The sequence below is a fragment of the Simochromis diagramma genome, unplaced genomic scaffold (genome assembly GCF_900408965.1).
Source record: "Simochromis diagramma unplaced genomic scaffold, fSimDia1.1 OVJJ01000343.1, whole genome shotgun sequence".
NCBI classification, from domain to species: Eukaryota; Metazoa; Chordata; class Actinopteri; order Cichliformes; family Cichlidae; genus Simochromis; species Simochromis diagramma.
Window position 1 is genome coordinate 7,447,918 of NW_024386831.1, and position 18,602 is coordinate 7,466,519.

The 18,602-nt window shown below is 43.6% G+C and overlaps 1 protein-coding gene across 1 annotated transcript in view; it reads right to left on the minus strand.

Moving 5' to 3' along the window:
• The window catches only part of LOC120731028 (partitioning defective 3 homolog B-like), a 207,061-nt gene that overhangs the window by 116,802 nt on the left and 71,657 nt on the right, over positions 1-18,602 (minus strand). Inside the window, 7 exon segments of the mRNA XM_040027756.1 lie at positions 8,319-8,447; positions 8,550-8,591; positions 8,593-8,690; positions 9,762-9,870; positions 10,634-10,886; positions 14,922-15,047; positions 16,692-16,775. Coding sequence (XP_039883690.1) covers positions 8,319-8,447; positions 8,550-8,591; positions 8,593-8,690; positions 9,762-9,870; positions 10,634-10,886; positions 14,922-15,047; positions 16,692-16,775 — 841 coding nt within the window.

Genomic DNA, 18,602 nt, shown 5'->3' on the forward strand with positions numbered 1-18,602 from the left:
CAGAGTGGCAGCTGCCGTTTTCCACACACGTTAAAGAAAATGCTTTACATGTCAGGCTGCACTGAGCACCTCTGACTGGAAGTAGGGAATGTGCTGATCCCCGCTGACACAGGCCGGAGAGCATATCAGAGTGTAATGCAATTATATTTACCTACAAATATTTAAAGGCAGGCACACGGGGGTAGCAGGACACAAAGAAACGATGACACCATAAGTAAGTAAGTGCTGTACGTAATACGAAGTGTTTACACAGTAATAATGGAACACACATCCTGTACATCAACATAATGCAAATTAAACAAGGATGTAAAAAAGCAAGATTAGTCCACTCATAACAGAAAGTACAGTGTACTACAGCGTACACAACCATGAAATAACGCAGTACTTAAAACTACTTGCAGTATAATTATTCCCTGTAAAAACGTCTTCCTGGTGTTACCGTGTGCACTGTTGAATATCTTGCTGTTTACAATAAAACTTGTAACCACCGATTGTGACGCTGAACTCACGAGGAACGTTTTTACTAAATGTCAGAGCGCGCGTGAGCCGAAGGGTATTGTCTCATATACCGTATTTACCGCACTTAAAATCCTTTAATTTTCTCAAAAATCAACAGTTTGCCTTTTAATCCGGTGACCTTATGCATGAATCCTGGTTGTGCTCACTGACCTCGAACCGATTTTATGTGCTACACGGCGCTCAAAAATCTGTCAAAAATGTTTTAGTCCGACTTTGCTAAGCTACGAAGCCGCACTGCTTGATGGATTGTTGGAGCATTGCGGCTGCCGTAGTCAGGAGCCAGCTTCAGTCAGGAGAACAGCTGAGATGATCCATCCACAGTACCAGGTTAGTCATTAATATACTGCAACAACATGGGAATAGAGCAGCTGCAGAGAATTCAACATTAATGAATCAATGGTACGGAAGTGGAGGAAGCAAGAACAACGAGCTGAGTAAAGTTTGACTGTTTTGCTTCGATTAATGCGCCTTATAATCCGGTACTTAAGTTAACTTATATGCACAGTCAGAGGTGTCGCCCCCTGCTGGCCAAAAGACGGAATGCAGGTTTAAAGGCTTTAGTTTTCAGACATGGAATAAACGCAGGGGTCTGCTTGAATGAATAATGTGTGAGAGATGTGAATGACATCATCAGAGGCTGTGCACAAAGCTCAGCGCACGTGCACTTTCATCTGGCCGCGCAGACTACCCGCATGTCTGCAAATGAGTACGACCTCAGAATAAAGACCGTATCTTTGAGTAACCGCGCTGATCCCCACTGGATTGACATGTGCGAGTATGTGTGACACTCGTGTGCAAAGGCGTTCGAGTCACAGCAGTGTGGTCGAAAGGAAAAATGATGATGATGCTGCTAAACCTTCAATAAACACCAGCGAGATGTCACATGAGACAGAGAGCCAGAAAAAAAGAGGAAAGAGACGTGATACCCTTCTCGGCTGCTCTCCACTGGGATGATGGCAGCTCCTGCAGAGACACCAAGCTGCCAAGGAGCTTGTGTGTGTATATGTGTGCGAGTGTGTGTGCATACACAGGTCTCTGAGGGTGTAACAGATGGGGGATCTACTGTAGAGACTCTGTGAGGTCACATTGGTGACAATATCAGTGAGACGTAACACACACACACACACACACACACAGAAAGACAACAGACTGCAAAGACTGCAGCGGTGATGGATGAGGGATTATCAGAATGAGGAAACTGTTCAATAAAGTTGTTTTGTTTTGAATGTGCTCTGTCACCAGTTGCTAACTGTTTACTGATTTAAATGTCACTGTGTGTCTGTGTGAGTGTGGAGCATCTGCTGCTAAAAAAAGCATGTTTCCTGTTGTGGAAAGGAGAAGAGCAAAGAGAAGACGGCCGTGGAGCTCGACGAAGAGCAGATGACAAAAGCAGAACTGCACAACGAGCCTGCAGGAACCAAATGCAGACCAATCAGCCCCACAGATTTCTATCCAGAGTGCACTTGTGAAGGGTTTGTATTCATATTGTCATCTACTGTGTCAAGCATACATGCTTAAGAGGTGGGGGACATGAATACTGAGACGCAGTCCCCAGTTCTGGGTTGTATTTACCACGACGGGAAGCTTTCGCCTCACTCAGAAAGATGTTTCTGTTTTTTGGCTTTTTGACTTGTTAAACAGAAACGTTCCTCGTGCCACCCAAAGGTGCACTTTGATGTTTAATCTAGCAGGAGCCATTCGAAGCATACTTTTATGAAATCACTGCGAGTTTGAACACAACGGGGATTTATGTTTGCAATTTTACACATATTTCACAGATTTGGATCAATTTACACGACTCGTCACATCCACAGCTTCATGTTTCAACCCACTGAGTCATCTTTAAGCATCATTCAGTGCACATTCTGTAAACCACAGACCAACTAAAACATGAACGTCGTGAAAGCACGCAGCACATCGAGGAGGGGAGGAAACAAAGTCACTAGCACGCTGTCAGCAATTCCTGTAGTTTCTCTACGGCAGGGGTGCCAAACATAAGGCCCGAGGGCCAGAATCAGACCAGCACAGATTCCAGTCCAGCTCTCTGGACGGCTCTGGAAATTGTGCAGTGGGGCAAAAATTTTGGACTCTTGTTTTACAGCTTTTCCTGCTGATAAAGACCGTACGCCAGAGTAATTAAATAATAGATAAACAACTATTCAATAAATGGGTCCACAGTTTTTAATGGTGATCTTTGTACATTAAGAGAAACTTCCTGCTTTACAATCAGCAGACAGTCAAAGAAATAAGCTGCTCGAAAATTCAGATTCTTTGGACCTGAGATGTTTATGAATCCCCATTTATTTATTTTTGCTGTATCATGTTGTTTTTGATGTCTTTTTATTATATATTTCTTGTATCATATTTGATTTGAGTGTTTTTGGCAACTTTTTGTTAACAACAGTGTTAATGTTAGACAAAAAAAAGAGTTTTGTCCATAACATTTTGAAACTATGTCAAGTACTGATCATGTTGAAGAGACAGAGGTCTCAGAAACTCGTGTAACCCTATAATGCCATCGCGCTGACAGTTCCTTCATGTATTGCAGCAGCATTTCTCTAACATGTGGAGAAACAGAGACGTGCTGGTGAAACTTCTTTTTCTTACACCATCACATCTCCGGGATTAAACGTGTAGTTAAACTGCTTCACTGTGACACACAGAGGAGTTTCAAGCAACAACTCTTTGCAGGTGAATTGGACGAACCACGCAACCTTATTGGCAAGTTGTTAATCATCAGACACAGATTGGTTCAAGCCACATAACCCAAAGCCTCAAAATATGGATTATATTATGATTTCATGATCGTGCACGGCTCCAGCTGCCCTGCTCTCTGCTGCAGGATTCAGCACTGTTGCAATGAAGAAAAAGGAAAGCTGAAAGACGTTTACCTATTTTACTTTATGACCCAAAATGTTTTAGAGGCCTTTAGCAAACTGGCAAAGGGTAAACGAGGAAGTTGTCAGTGACATGCATGAAAAAATAAACTGAACAAAAGAAGGGGAGGGAGGGAGAGAGAGGGAGGGAGGGAGGGAGGTGTGAAAAGTCTGGAAGCAGAAAAGAGCATCTTTGTCTCAAACATTAGTTTCAAGACACTAGCCAACTCAGCAGGCGTATGCTTGTTCATGTGCAGAGAAAATTAAAGAAAAAACATTGCTTTATGTTGTTCGCAAGTGACAATGTGTGTGTGTGTGTGTGTGTGTCCGTACAGAGAGCCAGCACAGCAGGATGTACACTTGCTATACTGTGGAATGTGTATTAAGATGATTTTATTTCACAGAAAAGTGACTTTGAGTAAGAATGTGTGTGTGTGTGTGTGTGTGTGTGTGTGTGTGTGTGTGTGTGTGTGTGTGTGTGTGTGTGTATAGAGCTGGTGTAATGTCTTTGTTCTACAGCAAGCGCACACATTAGCACACAGCACCAGATGGTGGGCTAAAATGAGACAACGGAAGAGGGGGAGGAGAAGATAGACAAGATCCTTCCATCATTTCATCATCATCCTTCGACTGTTTCCTCTCCAGAAACACAAACACACTGACATAAATTAAAAAAATCGGAAACTTCAGTCATATCGCAGTAACAACGATTTAACAACGATGCAGGACGCTTTAGAAAATAGCTGGAACTGTGTGGAAAGAGTTTCACACGACTCCAGGTGTTTTTGTGCTTCAGATGATGACGGTGCAACGTTGTTTCTTTACATTAAATCAAGTCGAGTGATGGGAAATGTTATGCTTATCAAGCACTAAAAAATATTAAATACATGTGTAAGACTTTATTATCCGGCCCACGACACGAGGTGTAATTCCCCTTTAATTAAGTGGAATTTCAAGGAATTTGAAATTACAATGTAATTATATTTAGCTATAAATACATGAAGGCAGGCACACTAGAACAAGGCAGGTTTGTACAGGAGTAAATGTAAGTAATATTACATACTGCATAACATCACGTATTTCACAATTATCCTGTAAGTACATTTAAGTTGTGCCTAATTTCTGGTTCTTTTACAGGAAGTGCACGTAAGTCATTCTCAGTACTGCATCATTTCTTGGAAAAACATCGTTTCGCCATCTTACACATACTTGTACATACTCTGTACTTTGTGGAGGTTTGTTCCAGGAAAGGAGACGCTTCTTGACTTTGCTCCCTGGTAGGTCACACAGACACTTCAAACTTTCATGGTATTTATTTTTTATTGTTGGAAATGCAGAACTTCAACATCAACATATGTAGCGCACACTTACCCTGTAAGATGGGAAATGCTGCTTGGTTTTACCATAAATTTTCACACAATTATTCCATTGTTTCTTATTCTGGCGCTCCTGCCTTTAAGCATTTGTAGGCAAATATAATTACATTGTAATTTTAAATAATATATCTTTAAACTCCATTTAATTACAGGAGAATTACACTCTTAGTTGCGAGCAGTACTCGAAAGTGTTACCAGAGCAGAGCAACGGATAAAAAAATGATTACGATTGTAACAAAAACACCACGTTCATAGATTCTTGATACTTTGATTCTTTGAGCAGTTATTTTGTTAACTATATTCCAAAAATGAGGAAAAGTGGCTCCAGCTGATGGACTTACAGGTGTACGAGGCTTCTGTTTCAGTGCGCTGGTGAGGGTCAGCAACGCCGTCCTCGGCCACGGCGAGTCGAAGCTTGCGGAGCTGCTTAAGTAAAATAACTTTCCAGCAAAGTGGGACGATCGTTCGGTTAATGAGGCGCGATAATATTATTAGAATTTCACTGTTTAAGGGTTTTTGTTGTTGAGGTGATAAAAATGTAACCGCAGTGGAAAACACGCCGTGTCTATATGCAGCATTCATATCACCAGCCACAGAAAAGTGATTATTTTATGCCAACGTACATCTAAAGTGCAGAAAGCATGAAACAAACACTGCTGCTACACTTACAGACAAAAGCTCGACTGAACTACACGTTTCCCCATCAGCATCAACCCCGTCGTTAATATGAACTTTGATCTTCTGATGATATTTCTAAATGATCTGTAATTCTGCCGCTACCTTTCTAACCCGGCCTGTAAACCATCCACTCTGTCACACTGTACAATGCACTAATTAAACACAGAGACGGGCACTTTAAAAGCACTGGTCCCTTTTAAAAACTCTCACCGCTGAGACAGCTGCGCGTGATGACTACCACCGCCCTGAAATCCCTCGCCCGCATATCCACACGCTGTTCTACACTTCAGCACATTAAAATTTCAATCAAGGAGTGTGTTCACAGCTCCATTATGCAAAACTGTAACTGTATTTGCTGCTCTTGAAAAGTGTTGTGACTGCTGAATAAATACCACCAGCTGTTAATTAGACAGAGGTGAATTCTAGTGGGGCGGACGGCCTGACAGGACAAGTGAAGGAGACAGAGAGACATCGGAGGGGAGAAAGGAGAGGGAGGCAGAGGAGAAGCTCTGAAATACTGCACATTCAAAAGGACGAAACCACACCCACACAGGCCAAAATGAGCAAAAGTGAAAGCGTGTCCCAGTTTCTGCGTCAGCAGTCCAAACAAACTCACACGTTTCTGTTTATTCACATATCTGTTAAACACATTCATCACAGATCTGTTTAATGGGGCTGTCAACACTCTGCTGGTTTTAACACCACATCTGTCCTTTGTTGCTTTGATATCATCTTATTCCCTTAATTTAGCATCAACTACTGAAACAGTTCCCGGTTCTCACAGTAAAGCAGGGATCTAATAAGACGTGCTGGGCAGACTAAATCAAACATTGTGACAAATATGAGGCTTCACTTCCCTCTACAGTGATGAAGGTGTAAACGTTACAGTGCAGTCCATTTTATATAATCAATAGTTCGCAAACATTTATCTTTTTTGCTCCTTTGTCCGTTTAAAGATGTGCTTTGTGGTTATTTACTTCTTTAACAGGTCATAAGAAGTCAGTTCAGTCATAAATGGTCTGAACCTTCATTAACAACACAATGAAATAAAGAGGTGCCCTTGAATCGAGCCTGGTTATGCTTCTCTCCAGAAACAGAATTCAGAGGACAATACTTGGCCTACGGGACGCTGTGGGGCATCGGTGCAGAAGGACAACACTTTGGTGTTTGTGCTGAGTGAGTGTGTGAAGGAACAAGCAGGACCAATGGGAGTTTAGTTTCCTGAGCAGGTGAGACTTGAAGCTTAACTCACAGGAAAGACTATCAGGGTAAAATGTATTATTTCCATCTTCAGTTCAAGCAGCCAGACGTTTTGGTTCTGATGTGTGATTTCAAATCGATTTCACAGGTTTATCAGCATTCATCTCCATTTTCTGTCCAGGGAAGCATATCACTATGACCACCTGCTCCGACCCATCCAGGGATTGGTCCTGAACATCCCACGGCCGCTCGACTGGACTGAGATCTGGGGAACGAGGAGGCCAAGTCAAACACCTCACACTGCTGTCGACTCAGCCGGACTTGAAATGGCCAGTGTGACCTCAGGACTGGTTATCCTGACCACTTCACCTGTCGGCGGTCAGGATGTTGTGTCTGATCGGTGAACTCGGGTATATGGAAATCACACGTGTCGTCCCACCTGAGCGTGCACTCACGCTTTGGACTAAATAACTCGATCGGTGTTAAAGTGCAGTGTGTTTCTCAGGTTTCTCCGCTCCTTTGCATGAATACAGCACAGGCAGACCCTCAGTAAGTGCAGCTGAACATGTTGTTGTTGTTTTTTACACCAACACAACATAAAGGAGAACATAAAAACAATGACGCACTCCACCTTAAACTGGTTCGCGAGTTTTCTTTGCAAGTATATTATTATCGACCAGTAGAGCGATTCTGAGTGGACGCGCAACAGGATGACAAGTGCAGACATTCAGGCACACATCTCAGAGAGGTATCCCTGGCAGACTGTCATGGAGTTCAGACATGCGTACATGGCGAGTGATCACATGTGCACGCACAAACACATCGCCCCGCTTCCTGTCTGCACAAACAGAGTTTCCTATGGGGCTCAGGGTCACAAGCTCACGTCTGTACGTGGAACTTCCCGGCAGCCGTTGAGGAAACATCAGTCGACGCGAGTGGAAAGAGACACAAGAGGGAGAAAGGCATAAAAAGCAACATGAAAAGGAAGAAGACGTAGGAAAAATGAAGCGGCGTTGTGAGACGGGCGGACCGGAGACAAAAGCAAATGTGACCAAATGAAAAATGTGATCTCTGTGCAGTAAAAACGATAGTTATCACCATCTGTGACAGAGCCACAGGTGTGCAGCACAACCAGGATGAAAGCAGAAGGGAACAAACTAACAAAACATTTATAAAATGAGTCACGGTGTCGAAGAGCAAATATCCTAAAAAACCATCAGGAGACAGCAAAGACGAAAAGAGCAACAGTTGTGATTATGAGCAAAACAGCGAATCATGCAACGTCAGAAAAAGACGGAAAAATAGAATCAAAGTGGTTTAAAGACGTCTTTATTGTTAAAGGCAGTGATGAAATTCAGCACAAACAATGCAGCAGAGGAAGACTGGAAGGAAAGACCCGATAATCTGAATAATATCTGCTTCACGGCGGCCTCAGCCGAGTCGTCATGATGACGTTATCTGAAACACTCGGTCACATGACTGCTTAGTTGAGTAAAAAAAAAAGGAAAGGCAATATCACTGAACAGGAAGTGTATCGTCTTTTAGGTCACGCATCATCCGGGCAAGTCTGTTGATCGGACCAAAAACAACATTGTGAAAACAAAATCGTTAATAAAAAGCCGGACGGCGCCCCTCTGAGCACACGTCTTTCACTGTGACTGGCTCTTACCATTTCTCTGGGTAGGAACATGTCTTCCTGCCGGAGGACCACCAGAGACACGCTCTCGCCCTGCCGCGTGCTGCGCAGCATGCACACCAGCTCCTCCTGGCCCACGCCTGTGATATCCACACCGTTTACCTACAAACGCACACACAGAGTCAAGACACCGCCACCATCGTCCCCATCCTCCTCCTCCTCATCATCATCGTGTTTCTTATTCTGGCTCAGACTGTGCTGCACCTCGAGTATGCGGTCTCCAGACTGAAGGCGTCCATCTTTCACCTGCAGCCCCGCGGGGCAGAATGTTTTTCACTAGAATCGGACCGGGACCGTGCACCGAAGAATCTCTGGTCACTACAGTAAATCCAAGACCTTCTGGACCTACACACACACACACACACACACACACACACACACACAAATGAATGAAGAGGTGAATTATAGCGAGTAGCCACAAGTAACAGTTCTTGGCCTATCCTGACACAAATATCCTGTGTAGCTGCCCTTGCTTCTCTATTTTTATTCCCCGAGACTGAGAGTACAAATTTTACACTATAGCCTTCCTACACACACACACACACACACACACACACACACACACACACGCACACGCACACTGGACCTAAACCACTCTTGAAAGCTCAAACAGTGTTGTTGACTCAGCTCCTGACTACATACTATAAGTGTGATAAATTCAAAGCCTTAAGAGATTGCATGCGTGCATGCGTGCGTGCATGTGTGCGTGCATGTGTGTGTGTGCGGCTTTAAACCCTTCAGCTACAGCCGCAGTTAGAGTTCCTGCAGGTGTGAAATTGTTTAAGGTTTGTGGAAAATGAGGGAGAGATGAGAAAAGGGCACGAGAGGTAAGAGAGGAATGAGTGAAACAAAGTGGAAACAAAGAGTGAATGTTCCGGAAACGGGGGTGATGAATATTAAAACACTAATCAGTGAAAAACATGTGCACAAAATGTGCACGAAAGCATTCATACACATGCATGCGTGGACAAAAAGGCCACACACAGACGCAGGGACTGGTTGAGCGCTTTATAGACCTCATTAAGTCTAGTCTCTTTAGCAGCGCTAAGTCAGCAGTTTGGGCCAGTATGAATTCATATCAGCAGAAATGAACAGATCAATAAAGACTTAATAGACCCTGAAGAGAGAGCCTCGGGAAGACGGAGAGAGGAAGGGTGAGAGGAAGGACTCTAAGCCAGAAAACAGTGAAAAAAGAAACTTTTTATGGAGAGAGAACATCTGTAGAGACATGAAGAAATATTACAGACGCTGATTAATAGAAATCCAGAGTCACAGAAAAAAACCCTAAAAAAGACTGTCGTCTAATTTTACCTGAACCTCAAACTGAGAGCGCACACGACTCCTGAAGAGCTACAAAAAGTCATATTGACAGAGAAATGATGAGTGAGGCTCGTTCTGTACACAGGTGTGTCGCACCTTTCTTTAAATCGATCCTTAGTCTTCGTCCTCCTCTCTTATTGGCCATCAAGCTAGAGAGGGCGGGGCTTTTCTTCAGGAGGGGGCTCTCACTTTTCCCCTTCGGGGTCTATTTGAAAAACAAGCAGCAGTAAATTCATTGTTTCACATTTCAAAACCCCAAATAAGAGTGTGGCATTTATTAAACAATATCTGTTACAGCAAAGTCTAACACACACTGGTCACCTTGGAGTCGCCGCAAAAGCAGCTCATAGAAGCTGCTTTAAATTTAAGATGTTAAACATCAAACAGGTGAGAAAAAGATCTAAACGTGCTGGAAAAAAACAGTATCGATAAAGTCTGCGTACGGACGCGTGCGAGTCTGGGGAACAGTCCATCACATCTGCATGACAGGAAAAGATAATCAGCTGCTGCTAAGAAACTGCTGCCGCAATGCCAGCTGTTTTTAAATGTCAGCCATGTCACCATGGTGATGCTGACGACAAAGTTGCATCCGTTTGTGTTTTAGGACTTGATCGTTGTAGGAAGGAGGTGGGAGCAGGTCAAAATAACACGAAGTTTGAACCCGTTTCTACAATTACAGCATGTAAAGAATTTAAAGCAACCCAAAAATAAAAAATTGTATATGTAGCACTCGAAATAACAGACCATGGGAAATATGGTCTGTCTTTAAGGAGGAGGCTGGAGAGGTCTTTAAGTTAGCACTCGCTCTAGAAGGAAAGGTGAGGAGACCGAAGCTCAAGCCCGGGCTGTATTGTGTATTGTGCTTGCCTGTGCACACATTAATCATTAAAACTGCAAACTTTTTACAAAGCGTGCACGACAGATGCAAAGTCTGTGTCAGTCTGTGGATGTGCAGCAGAGGAACTTACACCGAAACCCGGCTCGAGGCCGGCCGTCTCTTCCGCCAGCCGCACGGCTGAATTCTCCGAGGGTTTAAACACAGGTTTGGCTTTGACAGGGGGCGGAGGCTCTTTGGTGTTTCGGGGGCTGCCGGTGGGACCGGTATTATTGCCAAACAGCTGACCAATCAGACTCTTCTCATAGCGCTCTCTGTTGAAAGAAGGCACGACTTCCAGGCGTACAACCGGGGAACGCATCGCCTGACGGAACACATCCTGAGATCTGAGAGGACGAAAACGAGGAGAAAGTTTTACTTCAAAGTTTGTAGCACATTACGTGCACAACAAGTGGCACACGCTGAACATTAAAAGGAATCATGTCATTAATCACAATTACACAGGAAGAGCAGTTATCTATCTCTGACACAAAAACTAATTACTGAAGGGTAGATAACTCAATCAGGAGAAAAATACAAAAAGACACATGGTATAAATATGATTATGAATGACAAAAAATGTCAATTAATTGGTAATTAATATAAATGGGATATCCGATTTTTGCAATAGGATCATTCATCTTGAAAGACTTTAACTTTCATTTCTAAGACTGGCTGGTGCTGCTCTGACAAGTAAGCAAAGAAAGCTGATGTATAATCAGCTAAACAGGAGTTTAAACTAATGGCAGCTTTTATATTTCTGTGTGCAAAGGTTAATTCTGACATAAAGACATTATAACCTAACCTGAAATATAACATCCGCACATTTTACAATGTGCCACTGCTCACTGCTGGCTGTTCTGCGCATCTCTTAATGTTTTTCTCAGGAGTAAGACAGGAGACAACACCGAGCCATGACACCTGTGCAGAAGGCCATCATAATCTCATGATCTATAAAAAAAACATCATTTTGCAGGCGATTCGTCTACATCAGATCCCAATAAGTACGTTAGGGGAACGGTTGTGTCAGAAGCTGCAGTACACACCATTATTCTCCTCAGATAACTGACAGAGCAAATCCAGTTTATTAGCATTTTATTGGGTTACACACGTATCGTTTCCCTCCCAGATTACGAGCGCATTATAATGATTAGAAATAACCGTAACCAGACGCTATGTTTAGAAAGTCCTGTGTGGAACCTAATAAATCACGTATGGAATTATAATGATTTTTTAACTACTTAAAGATCCACTCAGGTGGGGGAGTTTCCACGTAGAAGACTCAATCGATAAATCAATAAAGAGTCAGCCGTCATGGAGTACACTCACTGAAACACCTGCGTTCTTATTTATTTAGTTATCTTACTATGAAAACATCCAATCTGGGACAGCAGTGCTTAGATTGTCACAGCCAGAGGCTCGGTTTATAGAACAATAAAGATCAAAATTAGGAAATTAAAATGTGAACGGCTGACGGGGTTTCCTGGGATCTCATTTCACACCCAGTCGTCTTTCCAGACTTAAGGCCGCCACCTTTATGTCCTGAGTGGGGAGCGTATGTCACCGTCTCCCACACTGCCGTTGGTCCTGCCCCAAACTGCACAAACACGGTTCATCAGTCCTCTGAGAACCGCAGAAAATCTTAAAAACTGCGACTGATTTCGGTGCCGTTACTCTTTGGTCTTCCAAATACTTCAATCCAAAACAAACATCAGCGTTCTGACTTTCTGTGCCTGCAGAAATGTACAACTTCAGTGGATCTCCCACAGTAACATTAAAACACTTCCCACTGGACTTCACGACACGTCCACGCTAAAGATGTGTTAGTGGGAATGTGTCTATGATATGTTGTCTTCCTGTGCTGGGCTCTGAGGAAATATTATTTTTGCTCTGTTGTTGAAAATTAAAACCACAGTTTGATGTTTTTTTCTAAAAACATCTGGGAACACCTTTTTTTACGAGCAACATCAGACGCAGCCGTGAGACTGGCTGCTGCTAACACCAGAGAAACCAACGCAGACCAACGTCTCAGAAAGCACAGCACGGTGACCACGCCCGGCTCCTTTCTCGTCCCGTCGTTGAGTGAATATCATTGCTGTTACAGGGTCAGTGCTTTGTCCTCCATCACTGCGAGTCTGCTCCTGAGTGCAGGGAGCAAACGTCACTAAATCTGGTGTGAAGAAGCTCAGTTTCCACTGATAAAGTCAGATTTGGCAACGACAGCATGAAAACTTGGACTCTACAGTCACAGCTGATGGTGGGGGTCTCCGTGCTGAGAATGTTTTATTGGAACATCTCGGGCACTAATATCAAATCTATCATGGTACCAATTAAAAGCCTTTATGGATATTTTTGCTGACCACACGGATTTCTTATTGCCGTCTACTAATGGACACTTTCAGCATGTCACAAAGAAGCAGTACTGTCAAACTGGTTACACTGGTTACTGTGAACCATATCTGATATCAGGAGCTCTGCAGCGCAAGTGCTCAGCTGATAAAGCCGCATAATTTTCAATATAGACCAACATCTCATAGGAGGCTTCCAGCATCTTGTTAAATCTGATACCAGAAACTGAGGCTAATGTGAGAGTAGGGCAGGCCCACACCACGTTAGAGTCCCCCTCTGTGAATACATACATGTGTAATGCACATTCACGGCAAACTGACTGAGCATCATATCTGCCAGGACACAAAATCACAGAGAAAACTCACAGAGACTTCATAGGACATCCAGGAGAGCTGAACATGTCAGTTCACTCATTCAGAGGGAGTAGTGTAATATTGAATCATACTAATTATTAAAGTCTCTAATATTAGCAAACATGACCATAAAAGTAGACCTTTGTAGCCCTCATGCCTGCTGGCGGTTCATGGAAATCTATGCTCTTATATATTATTATTACAAATGTAAATCCAAAGGCCAACATCTGCATGGTGTACGATACAGGAAGTGAGTGGATGTGTGGGCTAATGGGCGCAGGACGCCACCACAGGGCAATAGCAGTGGATATGATAGCTGCGTGTGTGTGTGTGTGTGTGTGTGTGTGTGTGTGTGTGTGTGTGTGTGCGCGTGTGGTTGCATTGGAAGCATAGTGGACAGATGAGAACATGTGCATATGAGTAAAAAAGATATTCTAATCAAGCGGGCTTCCCCTAAAACAGCTGCCAGACAGGGACAATGACAGTGTGTGTGTGTGTGTGTGTGTGTGTGTGTGTGTGTGTGTAGACATAGCTTTCAGGGGGATCAGTGGACTTTCTGTGGCCCACTTTTGCAGGATCAAGCTGCATATCACAATATCACACCTGCCATGACGGAACAATACTGAGAGAGCGTGTGTGTGTGTGTGTGTGTGTGTGTGTGTGTGTGTATGTGTATGTGTGTGTGTATGTATGTGTGTGTAATACAGTCCATTCAACTTTGTTAATGCTGAGAAACAGACTGACGATATATCACATGTAAGATTAAGGGTGTAATACAGGAGAAAAACTGTCCGTGTGTGTGTTTGTGTGTCGGCGAGTGCACAGGGGGCTACACACCTGTCTTTGAACAATAGGTACAAACCTCAGCGGTGATAATCCATTTACCTACAGTACAGCATAAAATACCTCACGCGTAATCTCATTACCACAGTGAACACTGGACAGGAACTGTTGTGTGGACTGAATACACAGTGTAATGTGGTGCAATCAATATAATATCCGCATCTGTGCCTGTAATCTGTGGCAATTGTTTTTACGGGTGTCTTTTATCATTTTAATGCTCTGTAATCACATTACATCTCTAAACACTCGTGTTTATGTAGCCCTGTTCAGGCTTCAGGGGCACCGTGAGCAAACTCCAACATTTGATCTCCAATGTTGAACAAATCTTTCCTTTAAGGAATGACGTGGAACAGCCACGCAGAGGCCAGCTCCAACACACACACACACACACACACACACACACACACACACACACACACACACACACACACACACACACACACACACACACACACACACACACACACACGCACACACATTAATCCAGAAGCAGCTAAACATCTGCCAAGTGTTTTTCTGCATTTCTTTGGATTTGCAGTGCTACCTCACAGAAGGTGAGACAGCAGGGGAGGTTTATACTTTAGTTTAGTTTTTTCACTAACTTGGTAACAATACCACAAATTAATGTAATTTTAATGTATCCAAACCTACTTTTAAAGTTAAATGCGATTATATTGCTCCATTAACCAAAAAAAAACTCAGAGAAGAAACAGCAGCTCCTAAACGTAAAGCAGTTCTTTCTTGGTCCGTACACAACGTGGACATTAACTGTAACATGATACGCTGTGTTTATTTTATTCTACGGCTGTGCATTTATTCTAATAGAGCTGTACTCACTGGCTGAAGGTCTTGTCCATGAGATCGGTGTCGTTGATTTTCACGATGCACTCGTCTTCCTGAAACAGGCCGTCCTTTCTGGAGCGGCTCTCTTCCTCCACTCCACGGATATACAGACCAAGAGCCCTGACGGAGAACATGCAAGAACAGAGCGAGAGATTAAAGGACGTTTTCCATGCACAGGTTCACAAACGCACAGAACTTCTTGCATGCAGACAGACGAGTCTCCATATGGTTTACTTTACCACAGTTATGGTCATTTTATCTCCAAGCTCCACTGTGGGTTTCTACTATAACTCTTTTTCTTGTGAAAAAGAAAGTTTTCACAAGACTCCCTGTGGTCCTGTGAAAACACCCCGACTACTTCCAAAGGAATGAAGAGGGTAACTGATCATCAGCAAGTGTGAGCACCTCTATAAAACCAGAAGTTTGCTGGTCTGGAGCTTTGAAGCACGTGCCAACACGATGCCAGGGAGGAAAGATGTAAGCAATGAGTTTATAGATGCAGCTGCTGCTGCCCACGAGTCTGACAAGGGTTATAATGTCATTTCCAAATAATTTGATTATTCATCATTCTGCAGTGAGAAGTGGTAGATATTCAAGACAGATGCTAACGTTGAGAGGGCTGAGCATCCCTGAAAATCCACCCCGAGGTCAGACTGTGCTGTTCTCAGAGACATCGCAAAAAACCCAACAGCTCCATCTCAGACTCGACAGGCCTCAGTTAGCATGTTAAACACGAAAGTTCATCACAGCATAATTAGGAAAAGACAAGTGTGGCGTTTAGAAGGGTCGCCAGGAGAAAGCACGCAACACGCCAGCATGGTTTAGGTTTGCAAAGTTGCAAAGACTCGAGATCAGGCCGAAGAGGAGATGTTTGGCTATAACGCAGCACATCAGTGAAGCACATCAGTGAAGCACATCAGTGAAGCACAGCAACGATAACAACTGGAGTTTTATACAGAAACAAATCCTGTTTCTCACAAATAAGTCATAAGATCAGCGTACAATCATGATTTAGTCTGCGCTTGACTGTGATGATGTAGTTTAAATGCATGCTTCTATATCCGCCTGATTCTGTGCATCGCGGTGCATTACGACTCGAAGAGAGCAGCACTGCATGTTGTTTATTTAATCGCTGCTGCAAAGACTGCCTGCTTACCTCGGCTCCTTGAATGACTTTAAACACAGTAGTAACAATGTCAGGACATCTTAACGTTATCTGTATTAGACGATATAAACACCTTCAAACTTACATGAAATGGTAATATGTAAGAAAATGGCAACAGTTCAGTACTCCGGGTCCTTAACTTGAACAAAATACAGCGTTTGATGATGAAAAATGCTGAAACTAGGTTAAAAGGTAACAAAGAGATGAGTGTGTGAGAAAGGAAAAAACACAGTGGAGCGCATGATGGGGAAAAACAGAGAACGAGGAATTCAAGCAGGAGGACTGGTGAGGTCAGGTGAGTCATGAGAACAGTCATAAAAAGTTATCCTGCTCTCCGTGAGGAAATCCCCATCCACTGCCCGACTGTCCCACACCCAAAGTAGAGCCCTGCATAGCTGTGCACTCATGTCTTCCTTTTCTTCTTTTTCCCCACTGTGGGAGCATCTCTGGGTGTTTATGTAGTGCAGCGCAGCAAATAACAGGATTATGACGGGATGACTTTAGTATATGCTTTCTATGGTAATCTGACAGTGTCTCTGGGGGTTCAAGTAGAGAATTAGGGTTTAACTAGAAGGATGTGTGTTGTGAGCACAACTCACCGTCCGCTGAGCGACGAGCAGTAGGGAACCACGTGGATTCCCAGAGGGCTGTCCTCTCCTAGGATCTCCACCATTCTGGTCAGGCTGCGCACACACAGTGAACACACACATACAGAGAGGATGAAAACAAAATAATACAAGTTCAGTTACTCTGAAAGGAAGGGTAGCTTTGACGTAGCACAGCGACGGGAACAACTGAACTACTTCAGTTGTTGCACGAGAGGAGAGAATCGGGAAAGTCCTGAGAGAACAGAAATCAAGATAAAAAGCTTAGATGGGCCTTAAAAAGTATCCGAGGTTAATCATCAGGCATGACACAAAATAAAAGGATTAAATGTTAAATGTGCAGACAGAGAGAAAACAGCAGGGCAGCCCTCACACACATGTGGTACCACCAGAACAAAAACCTGTGCCGGTCTGGGGAGGAAAAGTTTGGAGAAGCGCTATCCAAGATTGAAACGTCATTTTCCATGGATCCGTTCACTGAGCTAAAAATACTTTTTGTCGAGGACTTAATCCATGTCTGCAAACCCAGGCCGCAGAGGAGGCGATGCCAACACTCTAATCAAAGTCAATAAAAGTGCAGATTGCTGCTGTGTGCGCACGCCTGTCACAACTTTTATGTGGCATCCTTCTCTGAGGATTTCTGACTTGCTTTCAGTCTCTCAGTGTCTCTGTCTAGCTTCGATTATTCAAGTATGTATCTGCTTTACATTCTGCCTGTGTTTTAATGCATGTGTGTGCTGAAGTCTTTGTTTGTTTGATTAGTTTATCTATCAGCGCACAGCCATTAATCCTCTCCTGACCTTCTCTCTGCTCCCTGCGTGCATGTGTGCGTGTTTTTAGAAGCCAGTTTGTCTGAACTTGGTTTTGTGCTTTTGTTCTGCCCTCCCCTCTCCGTCTCTGACTATCTGTTCGTTTTGTCTCCCTCTCTCTCTAGACCATCCATCCATTCGTAAACCCCCCACCCCCCCATCAACTGATAGCAGCACAGATGCTGATAAACTCCAGAGAGGGTTACTGATGATGCTGGGTAGCAACAGGGAAAGATGCAAAGTGTAGAAACAAGTTCTCCCTCTCTCCTTGTCTCAGACACACACTCACACACACTCTCACACAGAAAGCTAATGCTGCCTCATCGCTACTCAGCAGATTTGAGTTTAATCCAGACAACAGGAAGTGAGACTGGGGAAGAAAGACAGAGGCAAGGACACAGAGTGGTGTTTAAAGATTTAGAGCATGCTCTCAGTGTGTAACCGGAAAACTGACTGGATCACACTGGAAACTGTCATTACACACATACCATTTCTCCGTGTGTTGTTGAAGCACACCATTGTGTTGTATGTTAATAAGGAAATGTAAAGTGATGGGGTTGGTGCTACCACAGCTGCTGTTCTGGTCATACCAGAGGTCATGACATGGTCATAAGCTCTAGGTATGACCGTATAATGACATATGATTACATGTGATTAGGGTGACTCCTGGACATATTTTTGTGGCTGATCCAAATGAGACAGGCCCATGGAATCAACTGGAAGGATAACATATCCCATCTAAACCAGTCACATCTCTGGATCCTGAAATAAATGCAGTCAGCATTAATGGAGTGTGCCTTTTCAAGCTTACAGTAAAGATTACTTCATGTACAGTTAGAAGAAACAGATCCTGTCTTGACCCGACTGCCACCCTGCGCATCATCCTTGAACAGTCAACTGAGCTGAACTCGAGCGTAAGTCAACTTTGTGGATTATGAGAAGGCTTTGGATGGTGTGCACAGGGAACCTTGTAGTACCAATGAAGTCGGTTAACTTCCTAATGAGTTTAAGATCCAGACTGGGGTGAGACAAGCATGCCTGCTATCACCATTCCCAATCCTGTGAGTGATTGACGGGTTAAAGAAGACAATCACAG